Source organism: Tachypleus tridentatus, chromosome 12 (genome assembly GCF_004210375.1).
Source record: "Tachypleus tridentatus isolate NWPU-2018 chromosome 12, ASM421037v1, whole genome shotgun sequence".
Taxonomy (NCBI): Eukaryota; Metazoa; Arthropoda; class Merostomata; order Xiphosura; family Limulidae; genus Tachypleus; species Tachypleus tridentatus.
Genome location: NC_134836.1, coordinates 100,555,965 through 100,577,810, shown reverse-complemented (window position 1 = coordinate 100,577,810; position 21,846 = coordinate 100,555,965). Strand labels below are relative to the sequence as shown.

The 21,846-nt window shown below is 35.0% G+C and overlaps 1 protein-coding gene across 1 annotated transcript in view; it reads right to left on the bottom strand.

Moving 5' to 3' along the window:
- Window positions 1-1,637: 1,637 nt before the first annotated feature.
- The window catches only part of LOC143234160 (maternal embryonic leucine zipper kinase-like), a 67,301-nt gene continuing 47,092 nt past the window's right edge, over window positions 1,638-21,846 (bottom strand). The window contains exons 15-16 of the mRNA XM_076471285.1: window positions 17,250-17,356; window positions 1,638-3,051 (exon numbers count right to left, since the gene is read on the bottom strand). Of these exons, the coding sequence (XP_076327400.1) occupies window positions 2,874-3,051; window positions 17,250-17,356 (285 nt within the window). The 3' untranslated portion in view covers window positions 1,638-2,873. The remainder of the gene's footprint in view (window positions 3,052-17,249; window positions 17,357-21,846) is intronic.

Genomic DNA, 21,846 nt, shown 5'->3' with positions numbered 1-21,846 from the left:
GAAAAGTCTGCCACGTTTGGTAACTGGAAAGCCACAGAAGTGCAGCAGAAACTTTACTCTTTAACGGCTCGAAACTACAGTCAAGTGATCAAAATACCATATATAAGAAAACACGTTTTATAATAAGAGAGAAAAAAGTATGTCGCCTGTGGTTACATAGTGAAAAGTTGAAATACTGTTTGGCTCAATTGAAATGTTTAAGTTAATTAACGTCTAATTCGCAGCTGAATAGTTGAGACTTTTCATATCTGTAGTTAAATAAACTGATGTTACACAGTGGAAAATTGAGCCACTGTTTGGTTCACCCGTAGCGTTGAAATTAATTCACGTGTAATTCGTAGCTGAATAGTTCAAAATTTTTCAAATGTGTAGCTAGAGAAGGATTATTACAAAGCTCATTTGGACATAATTTACCCATCTAGAAACATCTATCCAATTTAGAAAACGGGTGAATAAATTTGGTAAACACTTGGACTATGGCCAAACTTAGAAGTGACAAGTTTCTGAAAGGTCAAGGTCATGAAAATAAAAAAAAATCATTGTCTGTAAACACGAGGGTAGATTTCCTCATCGATTTTTTTATATCATTCAAAAATTATCGAATTTTGATGAAAGAAGGTAGACACGTGTAGATTATTTGTTATTCTCCAACCAAAAATGGTTCCTGTTATTTTAAAAAGACGACCAGATTTTCGTGTTTGTTTGTTTTTTTAATTACCGAATATGATAAACCCTGCATGGTGGAATTTTGCCCTCTACTGAATGCCTTTATAGTTTAATCAACTGTAGTTGCATGGAGGTAAATCAAACAACCCTGGTTCTTCTAACGTCAAGGGATATTGAGGCGTAGTCGTTAAACATCTAAACTTACCTCAAGAATCAATGAATATATAACGTGAAAAATTACAAACAGTAACATAAACTGAGAATTAATAATTGAGGAGCCATAAAAATTATCTTGGAATGAATTATTTCTCCCATATAACTATCGATATCAATGTTTATTGTGGATACAATTTCGTGCCGCATACCATTTATCCATAATACTACCGGTTAGGTCCATGTAATTGAATTGTAAGCACAATTTTTGAAATAATAATGCATAGGAATACTCAGCAGGCTACAATCTACAGCTAGTCTCAGCAATCCTTACTAATAGAAAAATAAGCCTAGTTATTTTGAAGATTCAAGGGCAATACGTAGATTTGGTTTGAATTTCGCGCAAAGCTACACGAGAGCTTTTTTGCGCTACCCGTCCCAATTTATCAGTGTAAGACTACACAGAAAACAACTAGCCATCACCACCAACTCTTGGGCCACTCTTTTACCAACGAATAGTGGTATTGACCGTCACATTATAAAGCCACCACGGATGAAAGGGAGAGCACGTTTGGTGTGACGGGGATTCGAACCCGCGACCCTCGGATTACGAATGCCTTAACCACCTGTTAGTTAATATACGACGTCACACGCACTGATATCTTAAATTTGTTGATGTATTTTATTAACAAATGAAACTTGCAATGAATTTCCTTTAAATACGTTTGGGTAGCAACATATCTACTGATGTGTTAAAAATTACCTAAAATGAAATAAATGAACAATCTGAAACAACTGAAAGAAGTAGACAGACTAAGTTTTAATTTAAAACGTTTTATAAGACAAAAACACAAACATGTATAAATACACATTTTCTTAGTTTCTGTAATAAAAATTTCTAAAACTCAGATAAAGGGGACTCGTTATATTGAGAATATATAGTATTTGTAATAGTAAAATATACAAAGTTTTACATCTGTTTCATATAAACACACATAAAACGCTTGTATTATTCTTATTTTAAATGGCTATACATTAAAACACAGATATTTTAATACTATAGATAACTAGCTCTAAATTTTTTATATATTTATCTCAAGTACAAAAATTATAATTATTGACAAAGTTTTCCATTACAAATTTATCAAGTTACAAAAACGTAATTTTCTCAGCGCGATTGTCGTAATCCATACGCGATTACAATAATTGTAACTATACACACTGTCTGACGCTTTATTTTCTAGATAGAAATAAACTTATTGATAACTGCTCTTCGAAATTTTGTTTTACAAAATAGTTCACCCTCTTAATTCATGACTTAACATGACCTGTCGCACTCTTTAACAAGTAGAAAAAAAACAATGGCTATTCTTGTATGGATTTCGTCAGTGATTCGCTGTACTGTTTGGGGGTTTGTCTTCCATCGGTTTTTAGACACGTTTTTTTAATTGTCAACACGTATTAGAAGTTTGTTTTTAAAGATAATTATTCACGAACTCAGTTTGGATTAAAATTAAAATCTTAAGGTACAAATGTACATAAAACACCTCTATCGGTCAATCGAGGGAACTTTGTTCCAATTTTAACAACATTCATTTTAATCTATAACTTCTTTTAAAATTAGAGTTACAAGAAACCTTTTTCCAATATTAACCCATTTCAAATTTTATAATTAAACTATAACGTGTGCACAAAAAACCTGTAAGGCACGAATTCAGCGAATTTCGTTTCCAAAAAAGAGTTACCTGTCATCCCTCTAAGAAAGTAATAGTAAACCTCAGATGAAAAGTGTAAGAGTTCGAAATTATTCGTAAAAATTAAAACTAGCAGGTTTTGTTAATATATACAAAGTGTAATAAACACTATTGAATTATACGGTCACAAAAAATGAACGTTTTCTGAAAGTGAGTCTCAAGAAACACAAACTTATTATTTCTTAACTTAAATGATGCGAGATTGTTACAGATTTGGTATAATCAAAGATTACAAAGACTGAAACATGTTAAAAGAAACTAGGTTGTTTTTAAGAGGACATGCCAGTGTTCTCTCCAACCCTACAAGGAGGCCAGTTTGAGAACTTCTTCGCAAACACGTTTATAGTGCCACGAGTCCCCCTTCAGACGTTTTCTCCTGACTCCAAGAAGTTCCGTTCTGGGTAATTGGCACACTTCCAGCTCAAAAGTCAGCTTTACTTTTCCTAATTTATCCCGAACTTTTCCTCGGAGCTTGTAGCTGTGTGCAAGTGAAAGAGTGTAGTTATAATTATGCAACACAGAGAACAACTATTTCTTAAAACCTATTTTACCACCTCAAAAAAAAAAAAAGAGTCAACGAGTAAGTAAAAAAATTACGTTTAAACAAATAGTAAGATAGAACAAAGTAATGCACCTTACACCACTAGACGTCTAAAAACATAAATTAAAATAATGTAATTTCATATTCGATTCGACAAAATATCCCCTGATTAAGGACCCTACAGCTCCTCCTAAACTATCATTATTTTGAACACTAATCGTGCCAATTATCTTGAAACAGGGAAAAATTCCCCAGTGTATAAGTTAAAAGGAATTCTCGGCTTTCCAATCAATTCAGTACCGCAACAAAAGTTTATTGAACTCCCAGAGCTTTCCATGAAACTATAGTTCACACAAACACCTTGGTATCGAATACGGTATAAAAACTAAATTGTGGTTCATGTTTCTGTTTTGATACTGAGAGATATTTGTTGGTATATACATTTTAAAGATATTACTATGTAAGGAACAACGACAAATGGGTTTAATTTTGAACTTGAAATGGTGCTAAGATACGTATATGCAATACTGACATTTTAAAAGATAACTACACACCTACGGTCCACCCGACTCAGTGTAAATTTTTTTTACATAAACCAACTTTGTCTGTTTGTTTTGAATTTCGCGCAAAGCTACTCCAGGGCTATCTGCGCTAGCCATCCCTAATTTAGCAATGTAAGACCAGAGGGAAGGCAGTTAGTCATCACCACCTACAGCCAACTCTTGGGCTACTCTTTTACCAACGAATAATGGGATTGACCGTCACATTATAACGCCCCCACGGCTGAAAGGGCGAGCACGTTTGGTGCGACTCTCAGATTACGAGTCGAACGCCTTAACCCATCTGGTCATACCGGGTCCAAACCGAGTTTAATAACCACATTAGACATTTCAAATGTTTCGATAAATTCGAAAAAAAACAACATCTTAAAATCCACGAAAATAATTACACGACTGATTTCAGCAAGAATTACGTAAAACACTTGAATAAAATGTGTAATGAATACTTACTTAACAGGCAGCAATTCACTGAAAAACACACCAAAAAACGAACGAACAGGACGTAATTCTTTTTTCAAACACTTCGTCACATGGATGTTGTGTTCATGAAATAAAACAGCTTCCTATAAACATTTAAATTTCAGCCTACCTAATGTTTTGTTTGCCTCCTGCTTTCTGTATCACCACGATCGTCAGTTTGACTGGGTTTGTCTTGTGCTTTCACCCATAACGTAACATACGCTTCCTAGCTTTTAGTTTTACACGAGCCAGTACCATCCCCGAGACAGACAACCAGTTAAATATATGCAAATTAAGTGGAGATTAAATGGGAAAAAATGACTGTTACGCACTGATGTAGTCGATGATTTACAACTAAAAAGTAAAACGTTGCTTCGTACCAGATATTGATGGAACGATATATGGATGCTTATGTAAAGTGAGTGCTTATATAGAAATAACTGGAAATGTTTGTCATCAAAGGCAATGTATTTAGCAAACTGTAACCACAATAAAAGACAAACCACGTCCTCTGAATGTAAGACGAAATCTCGAAATCCAGCTCTATAATTAGAGAAAATGGTGTGCTCGATATGCTTGGATAAGCATAGAGCCTAATTAAGAAAAAATATATACAGCGTAAACATTAAAGCAATTTATAAATATAGAATGGGAATAATAGTGTTGGTTGCACTAGGAAATTGATTAGGACAATCAATCTGACAGTCACATTGTGCTTTACAAAAAGACTGCACAGTTTTTCTTTACATCAATTAAAATGTTATAAATAATACGAAACTTCTGCTTACCAGTTTCATGTAAGTTGAACGGAAACCCCTACATCGAGTTATTACAGTTATAGTAATCACGCAGTAACTTGGTTATTACTATAATTACAAAGCCATTACACTGATGGATTTTATTACTTACAAAGCTGTTACAAAGGTTATATTAATCACTGAGCTATATTAATAGTTGTTAGTATTACTGTGTTAGTTTAATGATTATATTATTTACCGTCGAAAAACGTAAAGAACGAAGTATTAAAACGGTTATAATTAACGAAAACGACAACTGAAACATCGATGAAAGTCTAGATACTTACGGCAATTTTTTTTTTTTTTTTGCAATATATATGTGCACTCATACAGCCTGCTTTAGGCTTAAACTTACGGTCGAAGGAAACTAAACACTTAACAGCCACTAAGATGTTGATTAATACAACTTTTACTTCTAATACTTATTTAACGAAAATGACTGCATTTTCGTAACTCTGTATCTGTAGTTATCTAGCTTATGAATGAGTGCCTTCCCTCAGATATGTAAAACACTACACGTATTTACGTTCGCTAAATAGATTAATGTAAATGGAATGCTTGAGCCACTCCTATAAATGCAGAGGTCACATGGTGGTCATTCTGGAGAATGAAAGTCGAGGGGTATCCATGCTCTTTTCAAGTGCCACAATAGTTGACATCTGTCCGGCTGAAGTGGCGTTTCGATTCGCTGTCCAAAGACATTTGACTCTAGCTATTAAGTGGCATTAGAAGGGAACTACATCTATCACCAAGAAAAATATCGTTACCTCAAAGTTGGTTAATGACGGAGGAAAAAACCCAAAAAAACAGCAACCGAATAGGCTGGTAAAGTAAAGATATCTAACCGTCAATTAACTGACCAATACGATTGAGGCATTTCCAACCATATCATATGAAACATACAAAGCCTGCCACTTGACAGCCGACCTGTCAAAAACTACTTAGCTCAGACGCAAGTAGGAAATATTACTTTAGTGGTGTTAAGGGCATAAGATATGAAAAAAATGAATATCATAAAGCATATGATGTGATACGGTGAATCACTTTTCCACTCATTTCTGCATTAATGTTCAGCAAATATATGAAGAAAATAACAAGGAACTAAAACTTGTTTGTTGCATTCCGTCAGTACAAGCTGGTAAAGGTGGTGTGAACCGTGAGAGACAATTTCATGAAAGAAGTTTGACTTGTTTGATTCCGTTGGAAGAGCAAGTGACATTTAGTATGTGACTAGATGCTTTGTTAAGTGCACCTCTATACATCCTGTACTTCAAATTTAATGGAAATCGTTGTTTTGAAACAATAATGCAACAGTATGCCGAAACTTATAGCTTTAAATAGCTCAAAGTAACAAAATTGTAACCACTTGTTAAAGCAAATGACATTGGCGAAACAAATGCACGTTATGCTTCTCAATAAATGAACCACAATTTAACAAGACACCTTTTTGCATCATGTGAAACCTATTATACCGAGTTCGGGAAATTTGTTTACTACACAAAATCGTCAAAGATCTTATAATGTAAAGTGGTGAGGAAACTAAGGAACGTCCCAGTTATTATGAAAAAATGTGTAGAAAGAGTAAAATGCACCAAAACGATCCTTTCCACTCAAACAAAATGAGTAGAAAGAGTAAAATGCACCAAAACGATCCTTACCCCTCAAACAAAATGTGTAGAAAGAGTAAAATGCACCAAAACGATCCTTACCACTCAAACAAAATGTGTAAAAAGAGTAAAATGCACCAAAACGATCCTTACCACTCAAACAAAATGCTTAACATAAAAATTTACAAAGGCTACTTTTATTTTCGGAATTCGGTTCATTTCGCTCTTTCTACACGGCCTGGAGTGAAACAGCATGGCTCACTTCAATTGCAGATTTTATAATTTACTTGGCAGTTGGTCGTTTTAGTTCTGACCACTGCTTTTATAGAATATAGCACTAGTGTTGTTCAGTGCTGGTTACCAAAGAAACAGGGGTAATGAAATGACAAATCATTTTAATGTGTCCAGGTTCAGTGTAGACACGCTGTTGGACAATGCCAATAGCTTTGATGTTTACCTGAACAACATGGAAGATACGTTTTGTTTGTTGTTGAAGATACATAACAGGCTATCTATGCAGTGCTCACCATGCATATCGAAACCTGATTTCATCGTTGAGCATTTCGAGTCGTTAACCAACTACCTAAAAGCCCATTCCAGTCTTCAAGATAGCAACTGAAAGGTGATTGTAAATAAACTCAGAGGATTTTCTAAGATACGACACGTTGGACTGTGGAACTATGTTTAGAATCAGTCTGCATCAGTATTGGTAACTAAACAGTGCATTAGGTCGAGGAAACTTACTTCAGTTCTTTTGAACAGTTGTGGAGATGTCAAGTATTGTCGACAATACCGACGGACTACGGTATTCTTCCTTCTATTTAAAGTTTCATGCCTTCGAATGATCACCGGGAGGTTCGTGATGTGCGAGGTGAATGGCAGGCTCGGCAAAACATCGTTAGACATGACTGTCACAGTTAGTTGTTCCGTTATATCGTGTTAGAGATTCCACGCAGGGAAGATGAGATCAGATTCTGTCCTGATGCAGGAAATAAATGATATATTGTCCGCACTAGGATGGACAACCTTAAATAACAAACCTTAGATCATAAACTGACTAACAGGAAGTCGAGATATAGATTCCACTAGACATTTTCTGGGCATCTCGTTAAAAAAACGTTAAAAAAAGGCTCATCGGGCCGGCTAGGATACGACATAGCAGTCCAGAAAAAGGCTTAAACTTCGGACTCTTATTATATTTTAGAACAAAACGGAACTTATAACCAAGTGTTGGCACATCAACTTAAGATGTTTTATCATTACAGTAATATTAACCAGAAAGGTATTTGGTATTTTCAATCGTGACCTATAGACCAAATAGCCAAGGTTCAAGCATAGTTGTATCTATTTTAAAAACGCTGGCCAGAGGGATTTCAACAACCACCGCCGACATAACTATTCGTAGTGAAATCGTTGAATTGGCTCTCTTTGATGAAATGACCACAAAGGAAAGTACAGATCAACTTTAATGGCTACGGTTCGAATATTAGGCCTCACGAGACGCAGATCTGAACACTAGCTATGACTGAGTGAAAGTGAAAGAAAACATAAGCAACTGTTCTGCAGACACTACGGCTTATCGAAATTTGTAAAACAAAGACTGGGTTTCTTCACCCATATATTACTTGGAACATTTTCTGGGAAAGAGTATTTCACGTATATTGACGGGTGAAAACGTGTGCATCTTACAAAATGATTTTGTTTTGCGAAAAGCTATACAGTAGTATCTTTTTTTACCGCATGGATTCAAACTCCGAAGTTGTGTTTAAGCCCAAACTTTTCTGAGCCGAGTTGGGCATACGCGTATGATACAGAGTTTTGCATGCCTTTATTACAAAATAGGACCACTCTAAAACAAGCAGATATGATGAAATGGTTAAATTATAAAACATAATTACTAACAAAAATAAGACAAAACGCTAATGAGATGTAAAAGGCTTAGAAAAAAAAAAGGCTGCTTAACATCCGAGATGAGAAAATATAAATATAACGCTAAATAGATTCTGATCATAAAATTGGTGTAAAAGTTAAGTAAAATGCGCACTGTTCTCTGATGCAACAATAATATATTTCTGCAACGAGTATTATATTTTTTAGTTTAAATTCAGCCCGTAATTTCCTGTACGCAGTAAGTAAACTGCGCATGCTTAGTTGAGAGCGTCAGTCAGATCGTCTGCAATAAAACAAAACACTAACGAAAAATAAATTTTTACCTCCATCTTTTACCAGTAACTTGGCAACTCAAATCAAACTTTATACCGATCTTAACTGTGTTTTATTATACTGACGTAGTTACACATCCAAGATTTTAAAACACAATTAACTGATAAATAAACAATGTCAGAACAGTATGCAATGATGGATGAATAATACGGTCAAAGGCTGAGACTTGTTGATGATTCTCATTGGTTGATAAAAAATCAATCAAGTCAAACAAGCTCCTCCTGCGCATAACCTATTTAGGACACTGTCTTGCTCTGATCAAAAGTTATTACTATTACATACTTGTGGTTTATGAAAGAAGTTTATGACCAAACACATTACAACACTAAAAACTTAGCCGAAACAAGAGTCTTAAAACTGAAAATAAAGTAAGAAAGGTATTCATTTGTTTACATCTAGAGATTATAGTATTATAAAGCAATTATAGTCAAACGTTATAATGTACTTGTTTCATTCTTCATTTATTTTTAATAAAATCATTTTGTTACTACTTAATACTATCAATCAATCAAACCTGATTACAATATCCGTCCACTTTTACCAACAGTGACACTGACTGTCACAAAACTGCTGCACCATTGATGGTGATCATAAAAGGTCGAAAATCAACCTACACAAAAGTATAATATCCAGATTTCGCTGTCTCTAATTTTGAAGTACAGAAAAAAGGGAATTAAGGCAGTTGTTAAAATGGCTGTCAGGCCTTTCGAACCCATATAACGGATTTAAATAGCTGTCATAATGCACTCGCATTGGAACGCATGGAGTATATTTAAAGCCATCCAGTCTCGAATCTCGGATCCTCCAATCTGATTTTTTAAAACGAGTTGTCCTTTAATTCTAACAAACCCTGAAGACTTTTATTATTTTTATAATTTCATTAGTTTTACAAAGACAATTATGGAACTACTTGTATCACACTTCGTCATACAATAAAAACATTTTTCAAAGAATGAACGTATCATCTGCTCCAAGAATTAAGTTTCTACGTCCCAATGAGTTTTTATTTCTTGGTATTTTGTAAGTTGGTTATAATAAATTGCGTTATGGGGGAGATAGGATATAAAGAAGTAATTTTTGTAAGTCGCGGACAGGAAAAAGAAAAGAGAGGTTAAGGGCCTCAAGGGGCTTAATACTGATGCCACATTGTTGGCTGATTAATGAAATAGAGCTGTGTGTGTCTGCCATTATCGACACTAGTGTCTCAGAACAATCACCAGAGTGGTCCCTGGAGAAATTGGTTCAAGTACTAATTTAAAGAGAATGCACACTCAAAAGTAAATGGTGGTACATACAATATAGGAATCGGCTATGCAGGCACATATATAAATATTTGTTTTGAAACAAAAAAGGGTTACTGTGCTCCCCTATATATTGGTAAAGTTCTCCTAGTGGATCAGAGGTAAAATTTTGTATTTACAACGCTAAAATCAAGAGTTCGATTCTCCTCGTTGGATAAAGCGCAAATAACCCAGGGAGGATTTTGTGTTAAAACAAACTATTTGTAAATTGCACAAACCCAGCAAAAAACCAATATAAACTTCATTCAGGCTTATAACTTAAACATTTAAAACTAAGTAATAACCCTACTTCCATGAAAAGAATTTATGTCCTATTATTGACAAGTAACGATTCTACAAAGTTTTATAATTAACAGCTATTACTACTAACGATTTTGAAAAACAATTTCAAATTATACGGGTTTTATCTTGCATTGAAAACTTTTTAAACTACCATTAACATCCAATCAGCTGTACTTTCTCGAATTCAACAATTCCCAACAATCGCAGGGTTAACTCCGACTTGTTTTTATTGTTCTGTAGTTTGCCTGACAAAACGATTTTAGAGTTTGTACGTTCAACTAAAATGAAGTTCCATGCGTTCACAGCAACTAAAAACGTGTGGTGGAACGCGATTTAAATTTCAAAATTACCGATCATTTCAGTAATATCTGAGATACAATCAAAATATATTGTTAAATGATTTGCCAATTAATCACTTCTACTGGTCTCTTAGTAAGTCGGTTCTGACGAGGGGGCGTAGTTAAGACAATATTAATTCCAACAAATCATCGGGAGGTAAGTGGTTACCGGACCTAAAGACGAGGTGTGAGTTCTCAGTAAGAGGTTTTGAGGTTACATTAAGCAGATTGCGAGAAAGAACAGGTTATTTATGACTGGAAGCTGTCAACGCGCATTGAGGAAAACGCAGCGGCACGAGTCTCGGGAGGTCGTTTCGTTCTATCGACCAACGGAAATGGCCTTCTACAGTTTGCTGGTGGCATCTATGTTCGAGATCTCGATAAAGCTATACCCACCGGAACCAGCGGTCAGCTCACAATTTCCCCTGAAAATGTAGGAGAAATTCTTCCATTAAGATAACAAACGGAGCAGAAATGCAAACAAATACATTAATTCGAACACCAGTTAGGTGTTGGCCACTTTCTACAATAATGAAGAAACAGCTAAACAAACGTTTTGTTGAACGCAGAACCTTACTACTCGAATTTAAATGGCTGACTTGCGTTTTAGAAAAGATATAACTTCAACTGTAAACATTATTAAAAAACAACAACAATGAAACTGAAAGATGCTGGTCTTATTTTTCATCTTGGATTAACCGATTCAGATGACTTAAGTACCAGGGAAAGTATGCTGTATACGTATTGTAGTTCGTGCTAAGCCTTATTTAATTAACGATTCCAATGATTTCCATCTATGGAAATATGACTAGACACGTTAAACTACATAGGTAATATTCACTGCTATACTTATACACAGTACACGAACGGAAGAGATTGTCCTACACTTCAGGCAATGGCGCTCATCTCCTTCATATTTTCCCAATATTTTTGTTGCTTTTCATAAATTTTTGATTCATACATGGGATTATAACCATCATCCTCTCACGCCAGTGTTGGCGCAAGACCGAAACAGAGACTTCCAACAAGACATGGCCTATTAAAGACTCTGAAAAATATATAACTGTAAAATGTTTAACCTATCTGTACACAGTCGTGGCTTACCATTACTATACATATGTCGTAATATCAAGTTTTAAACCGTTCTATTCTTGATAAACTATTCCTACACTACACTTTCCCACACCAACAACAAAGACGCAGATATTTGCAGCAATTTTTTTTCAAAATGACCAGGGATGCCTACCATCACCTGAACCACCAGGGGGCATTGCGGTATGAAATATGCGATGTTTAAAACACTAGCTAGAAAAACAATTAAAATATATTCAGTTTGATAGTAACGAACACTTTTAAATTGATAGTTTTCTTAACTTGTACTTGTACATTTGTATTTAATGCAGTAAGCCACCTGAACATCTGAACGTTATGTTTAGTGCACTAAGCCATCTGAACATCTAAACGCCATGTTTAGTGCACTAAGCCATCTGAACATCTAAACGCCATGTTTAATGCACTAAGCCACCTGAACATCTAAACGCCATGTTTAATGCACTAAGCCACCTGAACATCTAAACGCCATGTTTAATGCACTAAGCCACCTGAACATCTAAACGCCATGTTTAATGCACTAAGCCATGTTTAATCTGAACATCTAAACGCCATGTTTAATGCACTAAGCCATCTGAACATCTAAACGCCATGTTTAATGCACTAAGCCATCTGAACATCTAAACGCCATGTTTAATGCACTAAACGCCATGTTTAATGCCAAGCTGAACATCTAAACGCCATGTTTAATGCACTAAGCCATCTGAACATCTAAACGCCATGTTTAATGCACTAAGCCATCTGAACATCTAAACGCCATGTTTAATGCACTAAGCCATCTGAACATCTAAACGCCATGTTTAATGCACTAAGCCATCTGAACATCTAAACGCCATGTTTAATGTAAGCCATCTGAACATCTAAACGCCATGTTTAATGCACTAAGCCATCTGAACATCTAAACGCCATGTTTAATGCACTAAGCCATCTGAACATCTAAACGCCATGTTTAATGCACTAAGCCATCTGAACATCTAAACGCCATGTTTAATGCAGTAAGCCATCTGAACATCTAAACGCCATGTTTAATGCAGTAAGCCATCTGAACATCTAAACGTTATGTTTAATGCAGTAAGCCATCTGAACATCTAAACGTTATGTTAAATGCAGTAAGCAATCTGAATATCCTAAACGTTATGTTAAATGCAGTAAGCCACCTGAGCATGTAAACGTTCACGTTTAATGCAGTAAGCCACCTGAACGTCCTACTAACCAACTAAACGCACTTTGGACTTAAACCTTCTTTTTTATAGTCTAAACCATTTTCACTCTAATATCTAGAATTTACCATGTAACAGTATTACAGGAAGAATGATATGTTCTACTTAAAGGCACATAAATTCAAAAGAATTTTACAGAAGTCCCGTGTTCATTAAAAAAACTAAAACCTAATCCAACCAGAATTCTTCCAAAAACCCGAACTAAAAGCTTAATATTTCCAATGTGTCGATAATTGCTCTAGGCTTTCACGATAGAACTAGAAGAGAAGTAATCTCGTCTTTATATCGACCATTCCGTTGAGTTTTCTCGACTACGCGTTTTTTGCAATCGATTAATTGATGAATCTCAAATCGCGTACTGAAAAGAGATTTCAAAATTGTCAGACTAGGTGGGTAGATGGAAAATGTAAGTAAATGTCCAGCTGTAGTATTAATGCGCGTTATTAACAGGAGTGACAGTTAAGTAATTTTCCGCCTTCCGCTGACGCAGATAGCCAAGCTGCTTAGTATCTTAAAACATGAAATCAACCAAACAACCAAACAATCCGCTTTCTGCATCTCGGATTGTATTAATCCAAACTATTGCATATATTCAGAAAATGTGCTCCACTGGATTCTTACATCAGTTACCAAATTCCAAGGTAAACCATTAATAATTACACGAGAAAAAACATCCAATATTGATCGAGTTTCTTACTGTATTTGCTCTTCGCAACAAACATACTTAAATTTCTTTTTGATTTAAATTTGGTAAACTGATGGATCTTTTCCACCTACAGTTAGGAGGAGTCTCATTTGATATACCACACGTGAAAAGTTATTAAACAAAAACTGCTCAATTTTGACTAAAATTTTTGCACACGCCTACGCAAAAGGTCACGTGATCTATCTGTCTGAAATTGTTACTACAGTTTCACCTTTGAGTTCGGGTGAAAGTTTTGTCATTCGAATGAAAACAATTGATTTACACAGCAGCAAAACTATGGAGAAATGGCGTGCAAAGACATAGGTATTGGTTAGGCTAAGCAAATTATATTAGTAGTAGTTTCTAAATTAAATTTTCAAAATAATCATATGGGCAGAGGTTGTAATTGATTATTCATTACCAACTTTACAGCACAAATTACTAACACTCAAGAAATTACCCTAATTAAAGAGCGTTTAGCGTCACGTAACATTAGCTTAAGCAATTAGCATAAATAATACTTGATACGACTGTACCACTTGCGTTTTTTGTTCAGCTTTGGGCGTAATGGTCGGTAAAAAAAAAAAATGCAAGTGGTACAGTCGTATCAAGTATTATTTATGCTAAGTGTATCAGTAAGTATCAATAAGTGTAGTTAAAAGTTTGGCCGTCAATTTTCATTTTCATTCCTTTAAATCTCACGTTTCTTTTCAGACCTAAAGTGTGTTTAGTTAGCTCTATATAGCCCTACCACAAGATGGGCTGAAAGATGCGAATAAACAGACACAAACTCACCTTTAGGCTTGGCGTTTTATGGCGCACAGCAGCAAGGCTATCAACGCCACCTTTAGGTACATTCTGCATCATCCGTATCTCCTTCACTTTAAAATATTTCTAATCAATTTGAAAATCAAAAATTTTATTTGTTCAAACAGACAGTCACTAGGACTCGTAAATGATAAAATTAGTAAAAATAACATTTTTACCACAATATTTTTTCTATATACAAGTCTAATTTTTTTCTAACATCGCACACATTTTGATATAGTTTGTTTTCTTCCTTTCAGACATAGGCGAACAAGCATTTAAATATAAGCACTTCCGCCAATAATATGAATTCCAATACTTTTACACATGGTTTCTTTGAAATAATACAGAACAATAACAATTTTGTAATTAGAAATTTAAAAAAAAAAACATCGTATCGAATAAAACCCAAGCTCTTGTTCACATCTCGTGTTAATAATCTTTCTTTGGGCTACCCAGACTACTCGGGTTACGACGTATTTAGGAAAGTACACAAACAAAGTATCTGTATGGTTTATATGTAAACTCAAACCTTTAATTTTACAATGTATTACTTGGATAATGAAATATTCCTTTATTATTCTCTATATATCTATAATTGTATTTTTCTTAGGTTTATTATGTCGAAGCAATCGGTTTATATTCTAGATCTATCATAATTCTACGTACTTAACAACTTTAATACCAGATGTCAGTTGTCACTACGACCGTTGCCTAAATACCTATTTTAAATAGTTTCAAACTCAAGACTTTGTTACCCGGATGAAGGCTTCGATAAGAGAGCCGAAAACTCACAAATGAAAAACAAGGTATTTTAACGTAGAGAAATGTCTGTATATAATAAAAATAACACCGAGGTGCACACCCGTAGTATCTATATAGTTTCAGGTCTCTAGGTTCTTACTTGTTACAGCTATGGCACTGAGTGTCTGACACACAAACACTGTTTTATTAGTATAGATTTTAAAGATTGAAACAAATTCAGAAATGCAAATTATCAGAGAGTAATGCCACACGTACATTTCAAAATGGTTTGTTTTGAATTTCGCGCAAAGCTACACAAGGGCTATCAGCGTTAGCCGTTCCTAATTTAGCAGTGTAAGACTAGAGGGAAGGCAGCTAGTCATCATCACTCACCGACAACTCTTGGGCTACTCTTTTACCAACGAATAGTGGGATTGACCGTCACATATAACGCCCCCTCGTCTGAAAGGGCGAGCATTTTTGGCGTGACGGGGATTCGAATCCGCGACCCTCAGATTACCAATCGAGCGTCTGAACCACCTGGCCGTTACGGGGCCTATCGAAATTGAGATTAATTATTTCTTATTAAAGGAATAATAATATTTATGTTAAAACAACTGGTACAGTTAATAACCACGTCTTCAGTGTATGTTCTAAAGATAAAAGGGGGGACAAGTTTCGTTGTAAAGATTTCGAATTTTCTTCCCCAATTTTTCTTAAGTTTTTATTCCATATTTAAGTTTCATGTTCATGGCCCCCTGTTATATCCCTAAAACAATACAATTGAGACGAAACTTCAAATCGATATTATTTTAAAGTACTCTAAATATCAAAGTAATCTCAGTTCGATTTTGTAAATATCGTATTCATATCGAGGTAAACTTCTTATCCAAGGAGGTTTTTAAGTAAATAAAATCATAGATAACCAAGTACGGGTACGTATTCAACGATCTAATAAACAAACATTTACTACAAAAAATAAATGCCACAAAAAAATTGTTATATGGTAATTTCTCAAACCATAATTATTTCGCTCAGGTTACAGAATCTAAAAGAACAAGTCGTTAAGTTTATGCGATCGATTCTCTTTTAAATATTTTCAAAACAAACAGTTGTTATCAACCAAAAATACATTTGAAAGTATTCAAAGCCAAAGCCTACTTTTTTAACGTACTTGGAAGCCAATGACCTATGCATCCCTATCACTGTGTATATTCTGCTAAGCTTCCAAACAACCCCTTTTACCATTGTTTCTTTTCGTTACTGCTTTACGTTATTGTAAACAATTCTGTTTCTCTTTTGTCCTTGAGTGTGTAAGATATCAGACAGCCAAGTTTTTTTTTTTCCAAGAATGTGCAAAAACCTTCCAGACTGTAACATGTTCCACACGTTTCACACAGAAGAGTCGGTTATCAAGAAAGCGTACTTCAAAGCAAGTGAACACCAGCAATTTTGCCCGAGACATTCGTGAATCACGCTAGAAACAGATACACCGAGTCAAATGTGGTATTTCCTATCAGATAACCGGTATTCAAACGCTAATGAGGTGAAAAGTTTTTTCGTTCATGTGTTTTTATGTAGCTTTCTGTACGTCAGTTTCACTGATTACTCATTTTATATTGCAAGACATCAAAATAGAAAAAAAAATATAACTTAATTTCGACTTCGTTAACGTTTCTTGGTTGTGTTTCCAAGTCTAGATAAATACACATTTAATCACGTGAAAAAGTGTGAAAGAACTACAGTAAAATCAAACATTAAATGTTTAATAAAGTTGTTTCGCATTGGTATGCAAATTGATGCACGTGTGTTCTTAGGATGTTAGCCCTGACACTTCTCGAAACGTGAATTATAGTTGGTACTTTTGACATATCCCAATTTAAGCAATGGCGTTTAAAATGTGGATAAATAATAGAATAATAAATTATTTTCAAGATGGGAAAATGAGCCAGTTGATCACGAGGAAGAGTGAAGTGAGAAAAGACTAGAATTTAGAACGTACTCTTTCTGTTTACATACGATTCCTTTCCGTAGAAGTGCATTTCGAAGAGACTCGAGGAGATGGTCAGGGGTGACGACAGCACGTGCAGTGGACACATTATACATTGCCTGAAGAGCAAAGAGAAAAAATAACATGAATATAAAGAAGGCTAAACAATAACAAAAAATATAACAGTATGATTCATTACAACATACATTTTTAAAATTACAGTTCTCAACTACTTATGTACGTTAGGTTATTAGATTTTCTCATGGCTACCTTTACTGATTTGATCTAGAATATTATTACTAAAATCGTTGTACAGTGTTCAGCAGGTCTACTCTATTCTATAATTTGGAATTAGGCCCCATTATTGTGCTTACAATTCTGACAATATTGTATATAGTTGTTTGTGTTCTTCCAGCAAAAACCACATCGAGCTATCTTCTCAGACCATTGGGGGAATCGAACCCCTTATTTTATCGTTGTAAAACCGTAGACTTACCACTGTGTTAGCGGAGACATTGTATATACTAAACAATGTAAAATGGTAAGTACTAATTGCGGGTGCCCTTACTATAGTTCTAATTTTAGCTAAATTATGTGGCATCGTATGCCAAAAAAAGAATATACTTAGATACCTTTATTTTGTGACCTTGTACTCTACACATTGTGGAAATTAATACAAACAATCCTGTTACATATAAAAATAATGCTAGAAATACTTACAAGTAAATGTGAAACTTCAGAGACCTAATTTAATTGAACGCAAAAGTTCAAGAAAGACTAATATATTGAACTAATGTTAGGCTTAGCTTGTTTTATTTTTAAATTTTACTTGGCTAGCTAGAACTAAACACAAGCAGGTCAAGACGAGTACCCTAACCCGTGTTCACCAAGTTGTGATCACTGCTTAACCCTGATTTTCCTCCAACCTCCAAGGAAATTGCAAGAAACGTGTACATGATTGTTATGGTTAATGTAATCGTTCATCATGTTAATCATATCCATGTCTTGATAAATTGTCCTCAGGAAAACTTAAAAGTATATATTATGGCGTTCTGTCTGCGTTAACTAGTATAATTAGAACCAATTTTAAACCATTTTGAGTAACCTTGGAAACGATTTCTTCCTTTATTTAAAAAAATAGAAAAGGGACAATGACACCTACATACACCTGTTATTAAATAACTTGCGTTACGTTAGGCTTTGCTTGGTTTATGATCAACCAACTGCATTAAGATCAAACGAAACATGGACGCGACCTTCCCGTGGGCAGTTTTTAACCATGATAAAATCACTAGGAAAAAAAAAAAAAAGTTACTTGAAACCCTTGAGCTGTTGTTGTTTGTTGTTGCTTTTTGAATTTCGCGTAAAGCTACTCGAGGGCTATATGCACTAGCCGTCCCTAATTTAGCATTGTAAGACTAGAGGAAACGCAGCTAATCATCACCATCCACCGACAACTCTTGGGCTACTCTTTTACCAACGAATAGTGGGATTGACCGTCACATTGACCGCTGGGAGGGCGAGCATGTTTGGTGCGACCGAGATTCGAACCCACGACCCTCGGATTACGAGTGGAACGCCTTAACACGCTTAACCATGCCGGGCCCGAAACCCTTGAGCATAGCAAGCCTGCACGTTACCAAACGCTCAATTTCATTCACTTTTTTTTTTTGTAAAACCCCATTCACGACATTTAAATTTAACTATCTTAATACCATAAACGGCTTTTTGACAATTTTTGAGTCCAAAATGTTATGAAGATGTATGTACACACCCATTTTGGTTTTTGAAAAACCTTTGTTTGAGGTTGTGAAATATGTTTTGTTACTGTTACTGAATATTAGTTTTAGGAATTTTGCTGAATATCATATTTTGTTGCTAATAATATTTAATAAGCACACCATAATTCATTTCGAAGAATATGCTAGGGCATTTGTGACAGAACTCCTAATATAAAAATAGCACAGTTTCTTTAAAACAAGTAGTGCCATCTATTGAGAAAATCAATTATTACATCTGGAATATTCAAGGATATTATGCAATTAAAATTACATATAGACAATATTTATCAGTTTGTTTGAAGTTCATGCCTGGAAGGATAGACTAAACTTGTTTTTGAATTTCGAGCGGCTATCTGCGCTAGCCGTTCCTAATTTAGCAGTGTAAGGCTAGAGGGAAGGAAGCTAGTCATCACCACCCACCGCCAACTCTTGAGCTACTCTTTTACCAATGAATAGTTGGACTGACCGTGACTTTATGACGCCCCCACAGCTGAATGGGCGAGAATGTTTGGTGCGACCCTCAGATTTTGAGTCGAACGTCTTAAACTACCTGGCTCTGCCGGGCCCAGAATCAACAAAAATGTGCTTCGAAAAAGTTTCACTGAAACAGGGGTTTTTGTTGTGGCATTGTTAATTAAGCGAATTTGCACGTAAATGGCGCAAACAGTAATTACTTTTTGTTGACTGTATAGTGTTTACACTTCGTTGATTTCTTCGCCGAATACTTATAAATCAAATAAATCAACAAATCCCCAAGACTAAATGAAGTTTAAGGTAGACATCTCATTAATATTTTTTTTTTTAATTAACACTTTGCCTTTGGGTTTCATGAGTTAAAGTTGTAGGAAAAAAACAAATCACATGAGCTGAATAATAATATTTTTTTTTTTTATTGGCTATCAATCTTTACATGTTCCAATATTTTCAGAGTATTACTGAGGGTTCATCACATTTAATAAGAATAATGCGCACCACAATACATTTTGGACCAACCCGTAGACTACAATTTGAGAACCACTCCTCTAAAGTAGGCCCGGTGTGGATGATAAGTGTGAACCACTGTCCTTTTCGTCCACCATGATTATGCACTATTTCCTGACCTCACAATTTTTGATGTAAAAAGCTATGGTGAAGGACAAAGTCAATCCCAGACCACACATCGTAACTTTTCCACACGTTATCCAATATACACTGACGTAATTATTATGTATATACATAAACACAAAAAATGTATAATTGACAAATTACTCATTTTCTTAATATACACTTTTTAGGTATACTGATGAGGAACCTGTGATAGTTTTAAAATGTAATATACAGTCGTTCACGTTCAGGCAGAATAATGTGACAACAAATTCATGATCTTTGGTATCGTGAAAATATTCTTTCATGAGACACGTATCCAATTTCCTCAGGAAAACAGGCGACTGACGCCACTCAAACTATGCTATCAACAGTAATTTTAGTTCCTTCGTTCGAAATAGTCGAGATTTTCGCATACCAATTTTATTACTCACCGTTTCTCCCCCATACAGTAATGTCTGTCTTTCTCTGCATCTGAAAAACACTCAAAAGACTCAACCACAGTAATAAAAAAAAAAAAATCCAAACGCAATTAGTGTACTTACTATAAATCATCGGCTGTAATTCAAATATATATAAGCAGAACTCTGTTTTTTTAAGAAAAGGTCAACCTTTGATGGAACAGTAGATACTCGTACAATATAACCATGATTGCTTATTTCGTAGTAATGATATACTCTTCAGATTTTATGGATATATAAATACTAGTTCATTTAATGACCACAGAATGATGGATGCTTTCAACATACTAAGTTTAGGTTAATAAAACCACGTTATTCCAAATATAAAGTTTTAATATTCGCTCTTTTTACAGTTTCGTAAATCTGATATTACTCAATGTTGAATTATCCAAGAAAAACATCAAAAACTAGAGGGAAAAAAACAGCGTTAAGGTGTTAAACAAAAATACACACTAGCAGTAAATATCCTTAGGGGATACTTGAAAAGTCACTGTCCTTCTAAATCTTTATTTACACACCTTAAAATGTGTCAGTGATTTGCTTCTCAACTAAACCAATTCATTTTGTGAAGTGATAAATAAAAAAAATCTGTATTTAACGTTTATATTATTAATGCCAGTGTTTAATCTGGATAACAAAACACCTTATGTTGCTGTTTTGCACACCAACCACGAGACCATATATATAATATTTATACAGTGAGCTAACTCAACTAAAGTATTTCCTAAACGTAAAATTTTGGCATGATTAGTTTTAATTTCACGATTTCATCAGATTGGAGACCGCTAATAACGTGGTACTAACCCGTGCTTCTGTCCGTCATATTGGAGAGACCGTTAATAAGGTGGTACCAACCACTGCTTCTGTCCGTCATATTGGAGAGACCGTTAATAAGGTGGTACCAACCCCTGCTTCTGTCCGTCATATTGGAGAGACCGTTAATAAGGTGGTCCCAACCCCTACTTCTGTCCGTCATATTGGAGAAACCGTTAATAAGGTGGTACCAACCCCTGCTTCTGTCCGTCATATTGGAGAGACCATTAATAAGGTGGTCCCAACCCCTGCTTCTGTCCGTCATATTGGAGAAACCGTTAATAAGGTGGTACCAACCCCTGCTTCTGTCCGTCATATTGGAGACCGTTAGTGGTAGCAAACCTTGTTTTTGCTCTTCTAGATTTACCCTGAACTTCCAATGTTCAATTGTTCATACGTTCTGACTTGTACATCTCTTGAACACAGTAAAGTAACTCTTAAACGGAGACCATCATCAATTAATGCTGCTAC